At 39.8% G+C, this 18,938-nt stretch overlaps 1 protein-coding gene across 1 annotated transcript in view; it reads left to right on the top strand.

Moving 5' to 3' along the window:
• The window catches only part of LOC149282104 (solute carrier family 22 member 3-like), a 79,866-nt gene that overhangs the window by 45,057 nt on the left and 15,871 nt on the right, over nt 1-18,938 (top strand). Inside the window, exons 3-5 of the mRNA XM_089498634.1 lie at nt 4,193-4,347; nt 9,590-9,758; nt 13,830-13,947. Coding sequence (XP_089354760.1) covers nt 4,193-4,347; nt 9,590-9,758; nt 13,830-13,947 — 442 coding nt within the window. The remainder of the gene's footprint in view (nt 1-4,192; nt 4,348-9,589; nt 9,759-13,829; nt 13,948-18,938) is intronic.

Here is an 18,938-nt window from a genome sequence, read left to right as displayed (position 1 = left end):
CTCTTGATGTCCAGTCCCAACTGTGAGGGACATGGGTATGGTTTCCTTGGTGACTGGACCCGACTGTATAGAGCTTCCATCTACTAGACGGATGGTTAGTGGTTGTTTCTTGGTTTGGGTAGGAATGTCCAGTTCTTGGGCCAGTGTGAGATCCATGAAGCTTTCGCTTGCTCCGGAATCAATTATGGCGTTATGCTGTGTCGTTTTTCCTTCCCACTGTAAGAAGACAGGGATAGACAAGTGAGTAGCCAGACCCCCAAAACATGCAGGAGACAGTGGTGGGGCACGCTTACCTCTGGAGGCTAGTGCAGGGCAAGTGTATGCTGTGTGACCTGGACCCCCACAGTAGAGGCAGAGGTTAGCTTTCCTCCTTCGTTCCTTTTCAGCCGCTGATAGTGGACCACGAGCCATTCCTATTAACATAGGTTCTTCGGTTGTTTCCGCAGTGGATGTTGGAGTGAAGTGGCTAGCAGGCACAGAGCGGGGAGGATGACCTGAAGTACTGGAGCGTTCTAGGCGTCGTTCCCTGAATCGTCTGTCCATCTGGGTTACTAGTTGGATTAGACCTTCAAGAGCCTCTGGTACGCCAACTCTGGCCAGTTCATCTTTAAGGATTTCAGAAAGACCCAGGCGGAACTGGTGTGCCAGAGCAGGTTCATTCCATTGGGTTTCAACCGCCACCCCTCGGAATTCAGCGATGTATTCCTCCACAGGCCTCCTTCCTTGTTTGAGAGCTCTTATGGTGGTCTCTGCTGTTGCGGTCCTGTGTGGATCCTCGTACAAGGTATCCATTGATTGACGGAATTCGTTCCAGTTGTTCAGCGACGGATGATTAACCTGTAGAAGGTGATGAGCCCAGGACATCGGGGCTCCTGTTAGGAGAGAAATGGTCGTTCTCACTTTAACAAAGTCCGTAGCATAGGTTCTGGGTTTCAAAACGAACAGTAGCTCACAAGTATTGATGAAGGCTCTGTATTTGGATCGATCCCCAGAGAAACGGTCAGGTAGAGGAACTTGGGGTTCGGGTGCCTGAGCAGCCATAGCGTCTCCGATGGGTGGAGGTGCAGCTGGTGCAGGAACGGGTAATTCGGCTGGAGGAACCGCTTGCAATGCTTGTACCTGTGCTTGTAACGCCTGTTGGTTTTCTTGCATCCCTTGCATAGTGTGGGCCAGGGCTGCTAACTGCTGCGTCAGTGCCATGATAGCGTCAGTGACTCCTGCAGGCTCCATAATGACTTGATTGTTATGTAAGGTTTGTGGGGTTGGAGCACAGCGCAGAAAGACACCAGGTGAAGCAGCAGACACAAAACCAGTAGATAATGCAACAGCAAAGATTTATTTACTGAAGCAAAAAGGAATAGGCAAAAAGCAGTACCGTTAAGCAATCCGCAGTCAGGGGTAGAGAGAATCAGCAAAGTCCGTATAATCAAGCCAAGGTCAAAGTCCGTAGAATCCAATAAACAAGTGTCCAGCAATAAGGGAGAGGGCTATAGCAGGTAACCAGAACAATCAAGTAATGAATGTACAGGGCTGCAGGTTTAAATAGCCCGCTAAAGACTGACTCCTCCCATAAGCCCTCCTTCCCCAATATACCATATCAATGGTGACTGTCCGTCACCTCTTTGTCCCGCCTCTCTGCCTGCCCACCTGCGTCACTGGACCGCAGGACACGCCTCCCCGCTGTCAATCTCCTTCTGGCGTCTGCCCTACACGGCGTGCGCCGTAGGAGAGGTCGGGGATGCGGCCTATCCTCCATGGATGCGGTCCGCAGCCGCGTGGTATGCGACCGCGTGGGCCGCGGACGAAGACACCGGAGTCCAGCGATGTCCCCGCCGGGCGAGGACACACGCGGACGAAGATGCCGACGGCCAACGAGGTCCCCGCCAGGCGAGGACACACGCGGACGGCGGGGGTGAACGGTAAGTTCCTGACACAGGTGCAGAGCCGAAAGTAGGTTTAGGTGTTTGTGTAAGATTGTAGGTGAGGAGATGGTAATCGGAAATAGGGACGGGGCGACAGGTGAACTCTGATATGGAGCAGAGATTATAAAATACCAGGTCAATACAGTGTCCATCACGGTGAGTAGGGGATAGAGACAATTGTAGGAGACCTAAGGAGGATGTGAGAGAAAGAAGTTTAGAGGCAGCAGGGGAGGGTGGGTTATCGATGTGGATATTGACGTCACCGAGGATTATGGTTGGGATGTTTGAAGAAAGAAAGTAGGACAACCAGGCAGCAAAGTTATCCAGGAACTGTGGGGTAGGTCCAGGAGGGCGGTATATGACTGCCACTCTGAGAGAGGGGAAAACAGGCGTATGGAGTGAACTTCAAACGAGGAGTATGACAGAGAGGGGAGGCAGGTGTTGATAGGAGCAGGAGGGGGAGAGCAGGATTCCAACACCGCCTCCATGTGTCTTGCCTGGCCTAGGAGTGTGGCTAAGGTGGAGGCCACCATATGTGAGAGCAGCAATGGAAGCGGTGTCAGAGGAGGAAAGCCAGGTTTCAGTAATGGCTAGGAGGTTGAAAGAGTTTGCGACAAATAGGTCGTGCACGGCTGTGAGTTTGTTACAGACCGAGCCAGCATTCCAGAGGCATTTTCGTCCAAACAACTGCCCCTTCCTGGATATTTTCTCTTTTTTGGACCATTCTCGGTAAACCCCAGTAGATCTAAAATGCTCAGACCAGCCGTCTGGCACCAACAACCATGCCACGTTCAAAGTCATTTAAATCACATTTCTTCCCCATTCTTATGCTCTGTTTGAACTTCAGCAAGTTGTCTTGACCACGTCTACATGCCTAAATGCATTGAGTTGCTGCAATGTCATTGGCTGATTAGCTATTTGTGTGAAGACGCAATTGAACAGGTGTACTTAATAAAGTGGCCAGTGAGTATATTTCCATGTACTCTTTCCATGACACTCCTAAATTGATTAATCTAGATAAAAGAAAAAATATCCCTCTTAAACCCATTGTAATTTTCCCAGAAAGGAGAAGACCAAACGTTTTAATAATTGAAATTGTGGTAAAAGGTCTCACCTAAGTGTACTTCCTATCCACAGTAGAATTTACCCCATGCCATATTACCATGACTGTTTTTTTTGTCAGCTCTTAGCTTTCTGATGATGTTTTTTTCTCCAGACTACCTAAAACTATCTCCAAAAATATCCTTTACATAAGGAGTTAACATAATTTCTGCAGCCACCCCTCCTCCCACTAATACCACCTTTCCCACTAATCATTTAGGGATTTCTACTCTGTTCCCATTCTGTTTCACTTCTGGAGGAGTGTAATTTGACCTTGGCATTGGTTTTAATTACCAGTTGCATAATGTTCCAAGAACAATCCTTCTCAATGACTGCTAGCACATTAATCTTTTTAATGAGGGTTGTAGTACAAAGTGTTGTATTAGCTTATATAAGTGCTTTTCATGGGTGCATAGTTTTCATGGGTGCTTTTAAAAACACAACATTCTCAATCATGCTCCACAAATGTTGTCAAAGACACTGACAAATTCCTGAACTCATCCTTGCACAGAATGCCTGGATCTACACAAAAACAGTTACTCAGGTCACCATGATATGACATGGTCTATTAAATAATGTAATCTTTTGATATGTGCTTGGACTTGTATTACATAAAAGTTCCCATTCAATGAAGACATCACTACTTGTAGAACTATATTTTTAACAAAACTGTAAAACCAAAAAATAAAATAACCCCACAAATGAGTAATATATGCCTGATAGTTTATCGAGTTGCTGGAATAAGCCTAATTATGCAGTATTACCAAGTACAAACTTCAGTCACCTTTTTTTAACATAAAATAATGCCTTTTTATGTCCACATAGGCCATAAGAATAGCCCCTTTGGTTGTTTGGATTTGCAGATTTGGGGCCACTGCCCAAAACCTTTTTTTTTTTTCTTTTTTTTTCTGTCTGTTTTAGTTGCAGTTATATTTATAGTCCCCTTAGTGACTACAATAAAATTAACTTTTGGCAGCATTTGGACCATGACTGGATGTAGACATTGTGCTACTTTACAACTAAGCTATTTGGTCTAAGTTTGTCCCCCAGGCTGAGAATGTATTGTCAATTCTTCTATTGTGTGTTACTCTTCTATAAATTACTTCATTGTATTGTATAGTGCAAGTTTTATTTACAACCATTACAGTAAATCAAATTTTTTTTAACAGATATGGAAGAAAAATCACGTATCTAATATCAGCTTTCGGAGTTGGACTATGTGGAATTGTTGTAGCATTTGCACCAAACTTTTATATTTTGGTGTTTTTTCGTTTCCTTCAAGGGATCTTTGGGAAGGGAACCTGGATGACTTGTTACGTTATTGGTAAGTTATTTTCTTCATTAAACATAGTTGCCAAATTATTAGAATATGGTTGTCCCATGCTTGAACATATCCCAAAGTGTTTTTATGAGTGACTTGTAATTTGCATAATCTGTCACAATCACTCTAAAAATTGCATCACATTTCATCTTGCGGTATGTCTGTGAATGTCACCAATAATGCTTAATATGTTATTGTAAGGAGGAGGTATTTTGACTCTATCTGCTGATTTGATGTATGATTTTTTAAATGCACCATGCAGCAAAAGACAGTAAAATATTTAACTCAACCATCTACAGTATTGATACCCACACAGCCACTGCATAGACTCGATTTAATGCTCTTGAGTAAATTCGATCATAGTCGTACGAATGTATGGAGCAATTCAGTACTCCTAACTAAAAGATAATTAATGAGCATTGTCAGCCAAAATGCACATAAGCGGTGACAGTGAATGACCATATCACTTAATCACCATACCTGGGAACTCTCGGGTTTGACCCGGAGATCGCCAGGTGAGCACTGCTCCTCCGGTTCTCCGGGTTAAGACCCGAATTCTCCAGGTCGCGGGGTCTTGACACGCCCCACTCCCCGTCTATTTTTCCTTTAAATGGGGTGTTTCCCGCTGTCGGCACTCCCCCGACATCAGCGGGAACGCTGCTGACATTAGCGGGAACTCCCATTAACATCAGTGGGGCCGCCAACCAATGTCAGCGGGACCGCCCACCGACATCAGCGGGACTGCCCGCCGATGTCAGTGTATAGACCTGGCCGGGTCCTGCAAGGGAAGGCTCCGGGTAGCCGGAGCCCAGAAGTTCCCAGGTATGTTAATCACTTAATCCCAGCATGTGCTGTGAGAATGGCAAGACCACTTAGCACCAATTAGACCAAAGCAAAAAAAGAGAAAAAGAGAATTGATGCCTGAGATAACTAAAGTGAAAAATTACTGACGCAAGTTTCTAATTTGAGTTGGTAGAGATCCCAAAATGCTAATTACTGAGTTAGCAATAGTACTCAAAAATTAGGCTCTAATCGGTATTAGAAACATTTGTCTCTTGTAATTAACATTTATTGAAAGCTATTATTGACAGAACTGGAAACAGCTAAACATCCTTGTTAAGGTTTATTTTTGCTTGACTGTGCATGTGCAGTGTGTTTACTTGGTTCTTGTACAGTGTTTACATTTAGTTTAGTCAGGTCTAATGGAGGCTAGACAAAGGATTTGATGGTCTGCAATGTACAGGCAAATATTTATTAATTTTAGATGCTCATACAAACTGCAAGTATTTTCTGTGTGGTCATACTGGAGAATGGATGATCATTCAACAAGGTTTAGCCATATAGTATATTTTGGCAATAAGAACGTGAACCCACAAAACTGGGTGGAACCTTTAATTTCCAGAATACTTATTAGTACATTATCCTAAACTGATCACATTAGTACACTACACTGATCAGTTGCATCAGGGGCTTCTAGGAACCACCATTATTTATTTATTTTCACCACATGCCTCAAGAGACAAAATAGACAACCGTGTTCACTCAAAACTGAAACACTTTGCCTTAAAAGCAATATACACTGTACAGAGAATGAGTATGTATGTGCGGGAGGAGAGGTTACTTGACCTAGGGCTTCGCAATACATATGGTCAATGGGCATATAATCATGGCAGGAAACTGAGGTTATTATACAAATTAACTGGTTCAGGTTGCATTATCCTATGATTAAACCAAATAAGTAGGCATGGAGCAATGTATGTCATTGCAAAGGAACATCATACATAGGATCACTAGTAGCCAAGGTAGCAGAATACTTATTTTAGGGCTGGATGGAGCATTATAGTTAGCAATAAAAAACTGAACATGCTTCTGTCATTTTGTGATGTGGTATTGGAGTAGTTGCCTTTCACTTGTTCCCAGGCCATAGTCTACACAGAACAGCACCACATCAGTGATGCTTGGCATCATCCAGATATATGAATATGTCCTCAAGCAAGTATGTGCTTCCCATATAAATACATACATAACTATTAAACACACCTACATTATACATTACATTACATTATATTGTAAGTTATATACAAGTTTCCTTTCTCTTTAATTAATGAAGGCACTAATTACTTTTTTAATAATGTGCCTTCAACAGGATTCAACTGTCATATAATATAAACTGGAGTTTTTGGTGAAATTAATGCTAAATATTTTAATCTCTGCTGAGTTGAATCATAATTTAATTATTTTTGGTTATAATTTAATTATAATTTTGGGTTTCACTGCACTCTGTTCAGTGGCATAGATATACTTTAACATCATCGTTACCACAATTTATTATGGTGTTACAATTTATTAAATTGATATATATATATATATATATATATATTCCAAAGTAAATTAAGCATTATAAGGTATATATGATTAAAATTGGAGGCCCATGTCCAGAGAATATCATGACGATAGTCAGACTACCTTAAATATGTTCTGACATGATGTAGTTATAAAACTTAATGTAACAACATGTATATATCAACTTCATAGTACCGTATAGCCTTGCCTTACTATCTTAAACCATAATATGCAGTAAAAATATATATATTCAACCTAAAGTTGTGCTTAATTACTATATTTTTTAGTTAATTTTTTAAACAAGAAGCCTTGTCAGATAAGGCAGGCTTGATTGGCCTGTTTTAATAGAGAGTCTATACTAACAAAAAATGAATTTAACAAGTAAATAATAATGCCCATAAATATATTTGCTATAGTATTCTATTCCATTTTCTCCCTCTGTATAACCTGCACCAGAAGTCTTTAGTTAGAGCAGACTAATTTATTTGGTAATACACAATAGATTTTATTCACATTGTTGCAAGACATCCATGGTTTCTCATTATTCAGTAAAGCATTGGGCTGCAAGCTAAGAGGCATAATGGTCACCTTTAAATCAACTTGACAGTCAGTGTGGCTTATTTAACTCCTTTTTATACTAAATTACATTTTAAAACCAACCAACTATATCAAGTCAATTTTGTAATTTGTTCTGTCACAGGCCTTTGAAACTAGTGTGAGAGTTACAAGAAACTATATAAATGCTTGTGTTTCGCACCAAATAAGACACAAACAGTATAAGCTGCAAAAATTGCACATTTCATATACAAGTATACACCATTAACTCATCACAATAACTGTACAATGACAGTGCCTACCACAGAGCACAATGAAAATTAAAAAGGATTCAAGGTGACAGAACATACACATGATCCTCCAAATTTACAGTAACAGACAATTACTGTACCTTTTAACGAGCGTCTTCTGAGAAAAAAAGAATCTTCGTATTTGCGTGCGTTCTTCGTGTTCGTTTTTTTTTTAAAAGGGGTTAATACGGGGTTAACGCGGTACGGACTACGCAGCAGCACACCTGTACTTCATTGGTTGATAGCAGAAGAGCCCCTGCTGGCGACCAATAGGGTCGCTCGTACAGACTTCTAAAATCCTTTCTCAGCAACTTGGCCCAAAGAGACCACTGGTCTCCCTGCCACAACAGTTAAAAGTCCGTACGAACGACCATTAAAGTCGCTTGTACAGACCTTTAACTGTTATAGCAGGGAGACCAGTGGTCTCTGCCGGCCATGTTAAACCCCTGACGGTGAACTTACAGATTTCCGCTCCCATTATCTGCGCAGCATCGCAGGGGTTAACGGGAGCAGAAATCAGTTGGTTCCCCGTCAGGCGTTAAAAAGGCTGGCATCAACCAATAGAGTCGTTCGCACGGCCCCTTAACCCCTGATGCTGATTCTGTCAACCCCTGCCATGCTGCGGAGATAAGGTAGGCTAGTTGGGGAAGGGACCAGGGAGATTAGTAGACGGAGACTATCACGAAGATTCTACGTGTTCTGTGTCTTCGTCTTCGTGTACGTTTTATCGCCACTATATTCTATTATATGTTTGTTTGGAATGAACACGAAAACTCTTCGTGTTCGTTTTCATGTTCGCCCGAACAAGACTATAAAATACTGTGTGACAGCTGTTTCTCCTACTGTTTTCCCACCCACTGTTCAGTCTTCTGATTATACATCATGAACTAGTATTTCACATAATATTGGATTTCATGACAGGTCAATTTAAATGTTTTTATTACACATTGATGTATGCATTATACAGGGACAGCTCGGGCTCGGAGAAAACTTGCCAGGGCTGCCCCTGCAAACTCTTCTGCCAACCCTTCCTTTAGTGAATTAACCCCATTCTCAAAGCAAGGATAGTAACAACGCAATTCATTAGTCTAAAAACAAGAACCCCCACAAAAAACCCAAGATTTTTTGGGGTTTTAATTGCATTTTTTTTCTCACTCCTTCATGACCTCTCCCACTCTCATGGTTTCTCATGCAAGTGACAACCACTTCAGTGTCTCCGCTTCTTGTTCTTCTCTGGTTCTTGTTCAGCTCACCTTCTTGTTCTTCTCCTAGCCTCTTCCGTGTACTTCTGCAACAGGTTGAAATCTCCACGCACAACCTCTCCCCAATTGGAGAAGTGCAGAAATGCTTATTTTTCTCTGTGGATCTATCTGAATTATTCTTGCCTCTTGGAGTACTTCCACAACATGGCTGAGCCTCTATGCACACCACATAGACACCCCGTCCCTTCAATTAGGGAGAGGGTGTACATGAAGGTTCCACCCTATCGTGGAAGTACATGGAAGAGGCCAGGATAATGGAGGGAGAGCTTAGAGAAGAAGAAGGAGAACAAGAAGAGGGGCTGCAGAGAAGGAGACACAGGTAGGGAGACAGAGAGAGTGAATGAGATTGACTGAGAACAAAATTTCATTTCCAAAGATAAAAGCAATCCGAACTGAAAGGGCAGGAAACAAAATCGCAAGGCCAAATATTAATGGACCAAAAATCTGTTCAAATCTTTTTTTGGCCATGTGCTTTGTTTTTGAATTATGCATTTATAACTTTAATACTATAAGCAGTAGATCATATATTAGGGTAAAAGGCCGTAGATACATATGCCCATGATGAGATACTCTTCCATCTGATATCACAGGTAGAATGGTGAGAACTGAAAGCTAAAATAGTTGAAGAGGTTGATTCCAAGAATACTTAATACTACAAAAACACGTTTAGGAATGTATAATGCAAACTATGTATTCTTGTGACACACTGTGACAATGACAAAATGTGGTATGACTACTGCACAATATATATTTTTTTACATAAATAAATTCTCCTTTTCTTTCTTTTTTCTTTAGTGACTGAGTTGGTGGGATCAAAGCAGCGGCGTATTGTTGGTATTGTAGTTCAGATGTTTTTCACACTTGGAGTAATGATCATTCCTGGAATTGCTTATTTTATTTCAACATGGCAGGGAATCCAATTGGCCATTTCACTGCCAAACTTCCTCTTCTTGTTCTATTACTGGTAATAACTAATATGTCTATATGTTCTGTTTATTTGTGTATATGCCCATGATAAACGTTAACAAGAGGGTAATCCCATACATATATATAAAATAAATTCAACATTAGTTTAATCATCTTTAAAGTAAATTACTGAAAACAAAAAAAGAAAAAAAGATTGAGCCTGGGCAATTTTAATGAACTACTAACATATCCAGCTTGATCTGTCTCTTAAATTGAAATACAGCTATACTTAATTTAAGGCCATATGTTTACTTTAAAATATACATCCTCCTAAAAGAGAAAACTGCCAATATGCACTATGTTGTTGCAAGATAAGCTAACTGGCATGCTGGCAAAAAAAGCCTTATGCTAAACCCATTCACCTAAATAACAAAAATGAGGTTAAACCAAAACACATCAATTTATTACACGAGATTTCATGTGTCTTAAGATTTGTAATCCTCAAAAGCAGGTGGACCAGAGATGGAAATTGGTTCCATTACTGGAGGGCATATGTATTTTCATCGGAGTTTGTGTCTTTAGCATGATTACTGATCATGTGTGTATATATATAAGCATACCTATTGGATACATTTACTAAAGGAGTGCTTTTTAGTTACTTAACTGCTTGGTTTGGATTTTATGGGAAAAAATGGAGGCATTGTTTTATTTAATAAAGCTATAGCTATTACTGAATTACTCAAGCGTTTTATTAAATATAGCTATAGAAAAAACTCTGAAAGTTCATGGGAAAACCCCCTGCACTCAGAGGGTTAAAGTCACAAGGACTAAAATGCAAAGGAAAGGGTGGCAACTAGCCAACCTCACAACCTATAACTACACTATATGGGACACACCTCTTAATTATTGAATTTAGTTGTTTCAATCAGACACATTGCCACAGGTGTATAAAATCAAGCACCTAGCCATGCAGTCAGTCTGCATTTACAAACAATTGTGGGAAAAAAGGGTTTAACCCCTTCCGTACCGGCGTTCGCGTACTGCGCTTTCCCTTGAAGACGGCAGTATTATTTAAATATTTTAATTCCGTGCATGTGATTCGCTTCAAAGCGATCACGTGATTCGCTTTAAAGCGATCACGTGCACGGTCTTGAGGGGGAGTGGCTGCTACGGGTCGCTGGGGACACCCAGCAGTCAGTAGCAGCCGCCCCTCATGATCCCAGCGTCCATAGCGACGCTGGATCGCGCATCATTGATGACGTACCTGGTACGTCCCGATCTGTGGGTGAGACCCAACCAGGAAGTACCAGGTACATCATCGGTACGGAAGGGGTTAAAGAACTCAGTGAACTCAAGCATGGTACTGTGATACTGAGTACATGGTACTGAGAGGTCCTTTAAAGTGGTGCCCCTTGTAGATGTATGGCGGGGGGGTCTACATTTTCTGCTTTCCCCAACCCCTGCTATTTTCCGTGCGGGAAATGTGTTTGGCTGAATACATTTCCTGGTATGTGATATACTTTACTATGGTTTTTCTTTCTGTGAGGCTGTTAGGGGGACATTATACTGTCCTTTTAAAGGGTTATATTGATTAACCAGTGAAACAGAATATTTTACCTGAAGGAAAGGTTAATCTGTAAAACAACATCCATCTGCACACAAACAGCTGGTTCCATTTAATTCCTGCATTCACTGTGGAGATAGATAGATAGATATATAAATATATCATATTCCACAAGGTAGTACAAAGAGAGGTAATAAAACATAACCCAAAGAACAACATCTCGGTGGATAACAGCAGTTGCACATATATCTTTTACACCATAGACAGGTTTCCTCTCTCAAGGAAACATAAAAATTATATAAATTCCTAGAATTGCTAGGAACATTGTCAGGAACATGAAAACTTGCATACTATGCACAAGATACCCTATTACTTAAATAACTTTATCAGAGTCTGTAATGGATCTCAGTACCCTTACTGAGTATAGCTGCTAAAATCAGCTTCCTCTGCTACCACAAACGGCTGAACCACTCGCTTGCAGTACAAGAGATAATTTACATACAGAAGTCACAGCAAAACACACATAGTTCTCAATTAGGCCCTCCTTTGTACATCTCTCAGTTTTTGCACTCAGCCTCACCTAAACCCTGTAAGGGGTTGCTGCTGTAGTCTTTGGGGAATATGGTAAACAGGGGCAGTTCCCTGACATCTGGCTCAGTTTAAAACTGCTGGATATCAGTTCTTGGTGCAAATACTGCCCATAAAGGTCCCTAGTAATTGGGGAAAAGCGGCACCCATACTAGGGGGAAGAAGTAGTCTCAATGGACCCCTTATACCCACCCTAAGAACAGAACTTGAAGAATAAAAGTCAGTGGGGAAATTTCTGGAAAACAATTTATACCTTTTAAAATAAAATAAATATAAAACAACATTACTTTGAGACATGTTTTTTTACCCTACCACACAAAAAACAAACAGAGTCTATTCACAAAACAAACACATGCCCCCCAACTGTCCCGATATAGGTGGGACAGTCCCGATTTTGGGTCTCTCTCCCACCTATCCCTTCCTCTGTCCCGCTTTGCAGGGGCAGAGGAAGGGTGAGGCCAGGGCCAGACTGGCCCACCGGGATACCTGGAAATTTTCCGGTGGGCCGAACTTTTAAGACGTTCGTCCCACCCCGTTTAAGATGTGGGTCTTTCTTCTGCATGATGGTATGAGCTAAGGTCCTTAAATGGAAATGGCACATAACTCTGTTGAGATATACCACAAACTTGAAGAACTTCCTGTGATCCATCTCTATAGGGAGACATGTGTCTTTCTACTCAGTTTGAATCATCCAGTGCCCTTTTGTCAAAAGACTAATTCCATTTAGAAATGTTCCAGGTTCATCAATTTGTTAACTTGATAAAGGAAGAGAGTTTATTTAAAAGAGGAAATATTACCACAAGAGGACATAGTCTTACGGTAGAGGGGCAAATGTTTAAAAGTAACATCAGGAATTATTATTACACAGGGAAGGTAAGCACAGTGGAGGTAATATAGCATGTGTCTTCATTTTTTAGCATCTGTCCTGTAGAGGGAAGGGGAAGCTTCTCTGTTGCTGCAAAATGGTCATAAGGGAAAATAAATTAAATAAAAAATGCAATAGGGAGCCCAGTGATGTCACTGTGACATTGTCACTGTGACATCACTAGTGTCCATAAGAATAAAAGGAAAAATTAGAAATGTATTTTATAAAAAAATGCCCCCTTTAGTTATACCAGCACAAGTAAAATAATAATGCTAAAACGTTACTATCCCAAAGCCCCTCATCCAGTAGTATGAAATAAATTCAGCGTGACATGTAACCAGGTGATATGGCACTCTAGAACATAAAAATGTATGTGGGGTATTACTGTAGTTAAGTGATGTATATATATATATATATATATATGAGTAAATATATATATATATATATATATATAAATTTATATATATAAATTTACTTATTTACTCACAAAGTCCATTGCACACCATTCCAAATATTCCAAGCCTGGTGCTAGTAACCAGCAGTTTCCATACAAAGCACTCTCAAAGGATGGTCAGCACTCAGATGGTCTTTAAGTTAACAACTTCTCTTTATTCAAACAAAGTCGACGTTTCAGTCATTGCTGACTTTCATCAGGACATATATATATATATATATATATATATGAAATAATCTACAGTGTTAGCATGCTTGAATTCGCAAATTTAGGAAGATACAAATGACAGAAGTATGTAAACTTGTCATTGTAGAAATAAATAAACAACAGATTTTAGCACATTAACACTGTCAGATCAAACCAACCGTACCAAACACATAGCCCATACCCAATCGGACTCTTCATGGTTTTTGGAGTGTAGTGGGACAGGGCAATTGGCTCCTGTGCCACTTGGAAGCCATATCTACTTCCTCAGGAGACTTCAGTCAAAGATTGAAAGCACATGTTTGCAGTTAAATAGAAATGCTTCCAAAAGTGAGAGAACAGCATCCCTCAAATCTGACTGTATATGCAATAATCAAGTACATATCTCTTAGTCTCCAAATCCAGAAACAAGAAGATTAGGTTTATTAAAAGTTGTATATATTTTTTTTAACAGGCTGATCCCCGAATCCCCACGCTGGTTGTTAATAAGGCAAAAGAAAGAGAAGGCTATGAAAATCATGAGTGACATTGCTAGAAACAATGGGACGTACCTGACTCCCAACTACTGCCAGGTAATATATAATTACTTAATGATGCACCTTGCCTGTAAAACATCATCTCATCTTATTCGATTACAACATAAAAAATATTTCCACAAATTATTTTTTTAGAAAATGGATGAACAGAAAACACTTAAGAGGCTTTGGGAAAAGCGTATTGAGAAATTAACTAGAAGTTTCAGGCTAATAGGAAAATTACCATTTGGGTGGTTATAATAATAATCAAAATGTTTTTAGCATTTTAATGCATTAAACTGGACATAAAACTGTCACTGTCATGCAAGGCAAGCATTCTGTCTTTCTGGTTCCTTTAGTATGCTTTGTCATATGTGTTAATGTGTACATAATGTGTCCTTTAACATATAACGTGTAACCTGAAGCGGCTGAAGAGAATGTCCATTCTTTATGTTTCTCATAAATTGGAGCAATCATCTTGCAATCATTAGTGATGATGTCTATGGTGTCTAGGAAGTTCATTTTCTTGGTGGCGTGAGCTTAAAGGTTGGTTCACTTACCCTGGAAAAAAACAGCTAGGTTTGTGCTTTTAAAGGATATAATTATTTGTCCCAATGTACTTTATTAATTCATCCCAACCTTTGTTGGCTCTGCAGTGTTTTATGTGCTCATTTCAGCTTCTGTGAATTATCTGTACACTTGCACAGTGCTATATACAACACTTGTGGATAGTGTAAGTGTGTGTATAAATGTACTGTATGTATGCATAGTGTAAGAGTCAGTGTGTATATTATAATACACACACTGACCCTAATACTTTACATACATACTGACTTTAACACAACTGTACAGAACACATACATACACACTCTACTCCCCCTCTTACCTCGCTGAGTCTACCGCTGCCCCTCTACTCCGTGGCATAACAAAAAATGCAGAGGTTGCAGTAACGTACTTATACACACGCCAACATACTTACACACACAGTAAAATCATTACACATAACATACTCACACACACAGTAACATATGTACTTTCACATACTGTAACATACAAACATATTTTCACACACACTTACAAAATTACAAACAGCAACATAGTTACACATTCTAACACACACACAAAGTTACATACTTACACACAGTAGCATATTGACATTCTTACATATACATACTAACATACTTATACATGCACACAATAACACAGTATTATACCTACACACAGTATTATACTTATACGTATACGAACATACACACATACAGTAACATACTTACACGCTAATATACTAATTTACACTTACACACTCACAACCCACTTTGCTGGCTCAGGAAACTCTTCTGCTCCCTCAAGGTCCTGTGCGCAAGGAATTGACAATATATCCTGGCACACAAGACTGAGTGTGTTGGGCCTGAGGAAACGTGGCCCTCAGCACCAGCCTAGCATGATGGCTGGGGGGTGGGGGTGGAGCTGATGTTATGGGCCTGCAGGGGCCACGTAATTCATGTTATTTGACCCCACTGGGCATTTCAGTTACTGCCTCAGCACAACCCTGCAGCCAACCGGGGGCCCTGCCTACTTGCTCTCTCAGGTGAGAGAGCAAGGAGACTAGGCCTGGTGCACCACTGTCAGGTGTATCCCCCTCCCTGATTACCTGCCCACAGGTAATTAACTTATGCAATGGCACACATATTTAAACACTCACACACAGCATATACATGCTATACATCCTTACACAAAGACATACTGTAACAAACACTTACACGTTTATGCTAACACACGCATACATAGTTATACTAACACCACATACATCAGCCAGGACACCAGCAGTCCAAGAACAACACAGAAAAGCCACAGAGTTGGGTTAGCCTGTATCAGGATGCCAGGTATATGGAACCATACAGAAAAGAGAAAATGTAGTCTAATAGGTCAGGGTCAGAAACTAGAGAGTAAGTCAATGCAGGAACATGGGTACCGAAGAACGCGGAAACTCATGGATGCAGGCTATCTAGGAAGACTCAGTCTAGCCGAGAGCACAAATGCAATATAGCCTGCATATGGATGTGAGTGCATCAGGGTTTAAGTCCCAGATGAGTCTGAGTTTAGGGCAGGCAATAAATTAAAAATGCTAGAGTGGCTTCCCTTATGCCACGTATCCTGAACATTTAAAAAGAACAAAATGGAATCAATATAATGAATGAATAAAATTATGTTAAAAGCTGGGAATGTGACAGTTCTCATAAATAAACCTACATCATGTTTTACGACACTATCAGTCCACCCTGCCTCCACAAACTTAGAGAGGGCACATAAAAGACCTCTCAAAAGAACAGTTATGTAAAGAAAACATTCCTTAAAGGGGCCCACTTTTTTCCTGGAATGAAAAGCTTGTTTTCAAGCTATTCAATAGTCTCTATAGAATAGCTTTCAAGTTTTTGCTTAATATTTTAAATTCTCACTTACCAGGCGCCATGGATGCTTGTACTGAGCACAATGAGTTTTTATTTAGAAAGGCAATACTGAAGCAATGTTTTAGCAATGTGTTAATCCTTCTGTTCCAATTTCCAAATAGACAGAAGTCTCACTATTTCCCCTATATGGTGGAACTTATAGTTGTCTTTCACTGATACAATTTTGCAACCAAGTGCAAATATATCAGAAAACGCATATTCCATCCTTGTCTTGCAGTAGAAAAATTATTGCTAGGTCACTAGGTGTACTAATAAGTAATAAATGTAATAAATAAGTAATAAATGTGGCTGTGCCTTAGAAGCACTGGTTTAACAGAGCTGAATGCTATGAGAAATTCACAGCAGATAAAGCAGTGCTATTTTTCATTCACATAGAAGTAAAGGAAGCCCACTCATTGAACTTCATGAGGAGCTGTCGCTGAGAGGATCTTTTATCTTACCCATAGAGAGTCGTGTGAAATCTAGCAATATAAGAAGCCAATGTTCCAGTGACTATAATAGAAATTAAGCTACAATAGTGATGGAACACAAAATCTTTAAACCAAATTAAAGAGAAAAAAAAAACGTTTTAAGGAAGGAAGGTCCAAATAACAAGACTGTATCAAAATTAAATAAAATTAAATTAAATTTTGTTTTTCTCCTTTCAATTCTTTGGGAGGTTATTATATCCATCAAAATGCTTTCTGAACCTCATTCACAACATAAACGTCTCTATTTTAATACTGTATAGTGTTTAATTATATCTGTTTTGGGTATTTATTATAGCTACTTTTGTAAATGCAAATGCATACATATCATAGCATTTATAACCACATAGTATCCTATACTGGCTTTTTAGCTTTCTATTTTTACATGAACCAGTAGTTAGTACCATCACACACGAACATGACTTGTTTAACAAAATTTCTTTATCTAGCTTTGGATAAATTTGTCCACGTTCATTGATTTAAACTCCAATAATATCACATCTTTTATTTCAACAGATATGATGCCATTACAGCCATTTTGCGAATTGTAAACAATTAAATTAAACTAATTAAAACCACAGAAAGGTATAAACAGCTGGTATGGGAGTAACCAGATAAATCACCCTTTGAGAATACCGGCAACCAAATACCACCATCCACACCACTGGGGCCTATGCCTAGGAAGTGTTCAGCACTTCAACCATTAGGCTTGTGAGGTTGCCTCCAGCACTGACCAGCCAACCACATATCACCAATAACCATAAACCTTGCATGTTACATTTCATGTAACATCTCACTTCTGAAAAAGTTTCAACAAAAAAATGAAAAAAATGAAGGGAAAATGAAATATAAATAAAATAAAATTATTGGGAGCACAGCAATGTCACCATGACATCACTGGCATCAAAGATGTATGAAAGGTCCCCATAGAGATCTTTAAGCATACTGCACTGGGAACAGTACACACACAAATAAAATATAAAAAAACAGTGAAATAGGGAGAGGGGGGTAGAAAGTGAGAAGGGAGGGAGAGGGGGTAGAAAGTAAGAAAGAGGGGAGAGGGGGTAGATAGTGAGAAAGAGGGTAGCAAGAATAGTGAAATAATTAAAAAACGAGAATGAAATGATTAATGTGTGGATGAATTGTGTGAATGAGTGAGAGAATGAAAGAATTAATGTGTGGAGAAATTGTCTGAATGAGTGAGAGTATGAATTAATGTGTGGATGAATTGTCTGAATGAGGGAGATAATTAATGAATTTGTGAGAATGCATTAATGAATATGTGTAAATGATTTGTGTGAATGAGTGAGAGAATAAATGAATGTGTGAATGAATGATATGAATGAAAGTGTGAATTAGTAAGTGACTGTAAAAGTGTTCGTGTGAATTTTAGGTGTATCATTGATTTGTGGAAAGGCAAAGATGGCACAAGCAGGGTGTTTCAGCCTTGGGTACCAAGATGTCACAGGCAGGGTGTTTATTGGACAAATATGGCACATGACGGCTGTTTTGGGGACAAAGTTGACTCATGCTGAGCTGTGTGGGGACAAAGATGGCAAGTCCTATGTGTGTTATCTGGGTGCTGGTCAGGTTCTATGTGCGCAGTGTGGACGCCAGAGCTGGCTTTTATGTGAAATCCAATTGATCTATACCTGCAAAGCTGGGTTTGTGTGTTATTCTGGCGATCCATATCTGCTATGCTATGTTTCCATACATTATTTATGTATACCTGCAAATACAGGGTTTGTATGTCTTATTCAGTTGATCAATACCTGCAATGCTGTTTCCATGTGTTTATTTGATCTATACCCTCACTGACGAGTTTACATGTGATTTCCAGTTGCTCTATACCTGCAATGCTGGGTTTGTGTGTTCTATTGATCTATACCTGCAATGCTATGTTTCCATACATTATTATTATTGTATACCTGCAAATACAGGATTTGTTCTATGCATGCAAAGCTGGGTTTGTGTGTTATTCTGTTGATCTATACCTGCTATGCTATGTTTCCATACATTATTTATGTGTACCTGCTAATATAATGTTTGTATGTCTCATTCAGTTGATCTATACATGCAAGTGCCGTTTTATGTGTTATTTGATCTATACATA

Source organism: Sceloporus occidentalis, unplaced genomic scaffold, assembly GCF_023333645.1.
Source record: "Sceloporus occidentalis isolate IW3139 unplaced genomic scaffold, rSceOcc1.0.p SCAF_123, whole genome shotgun sequence".
Lineage (NCBI taxonomy): Eukaryota > Metazoa > Chordata > Lepidosauria > Squamata > Phrynosomatidae > Sceloporus > Sceloporus occidentalis.
This window is presented reverse-complemented; position numbering and strand designations above follow the sequence as displayed.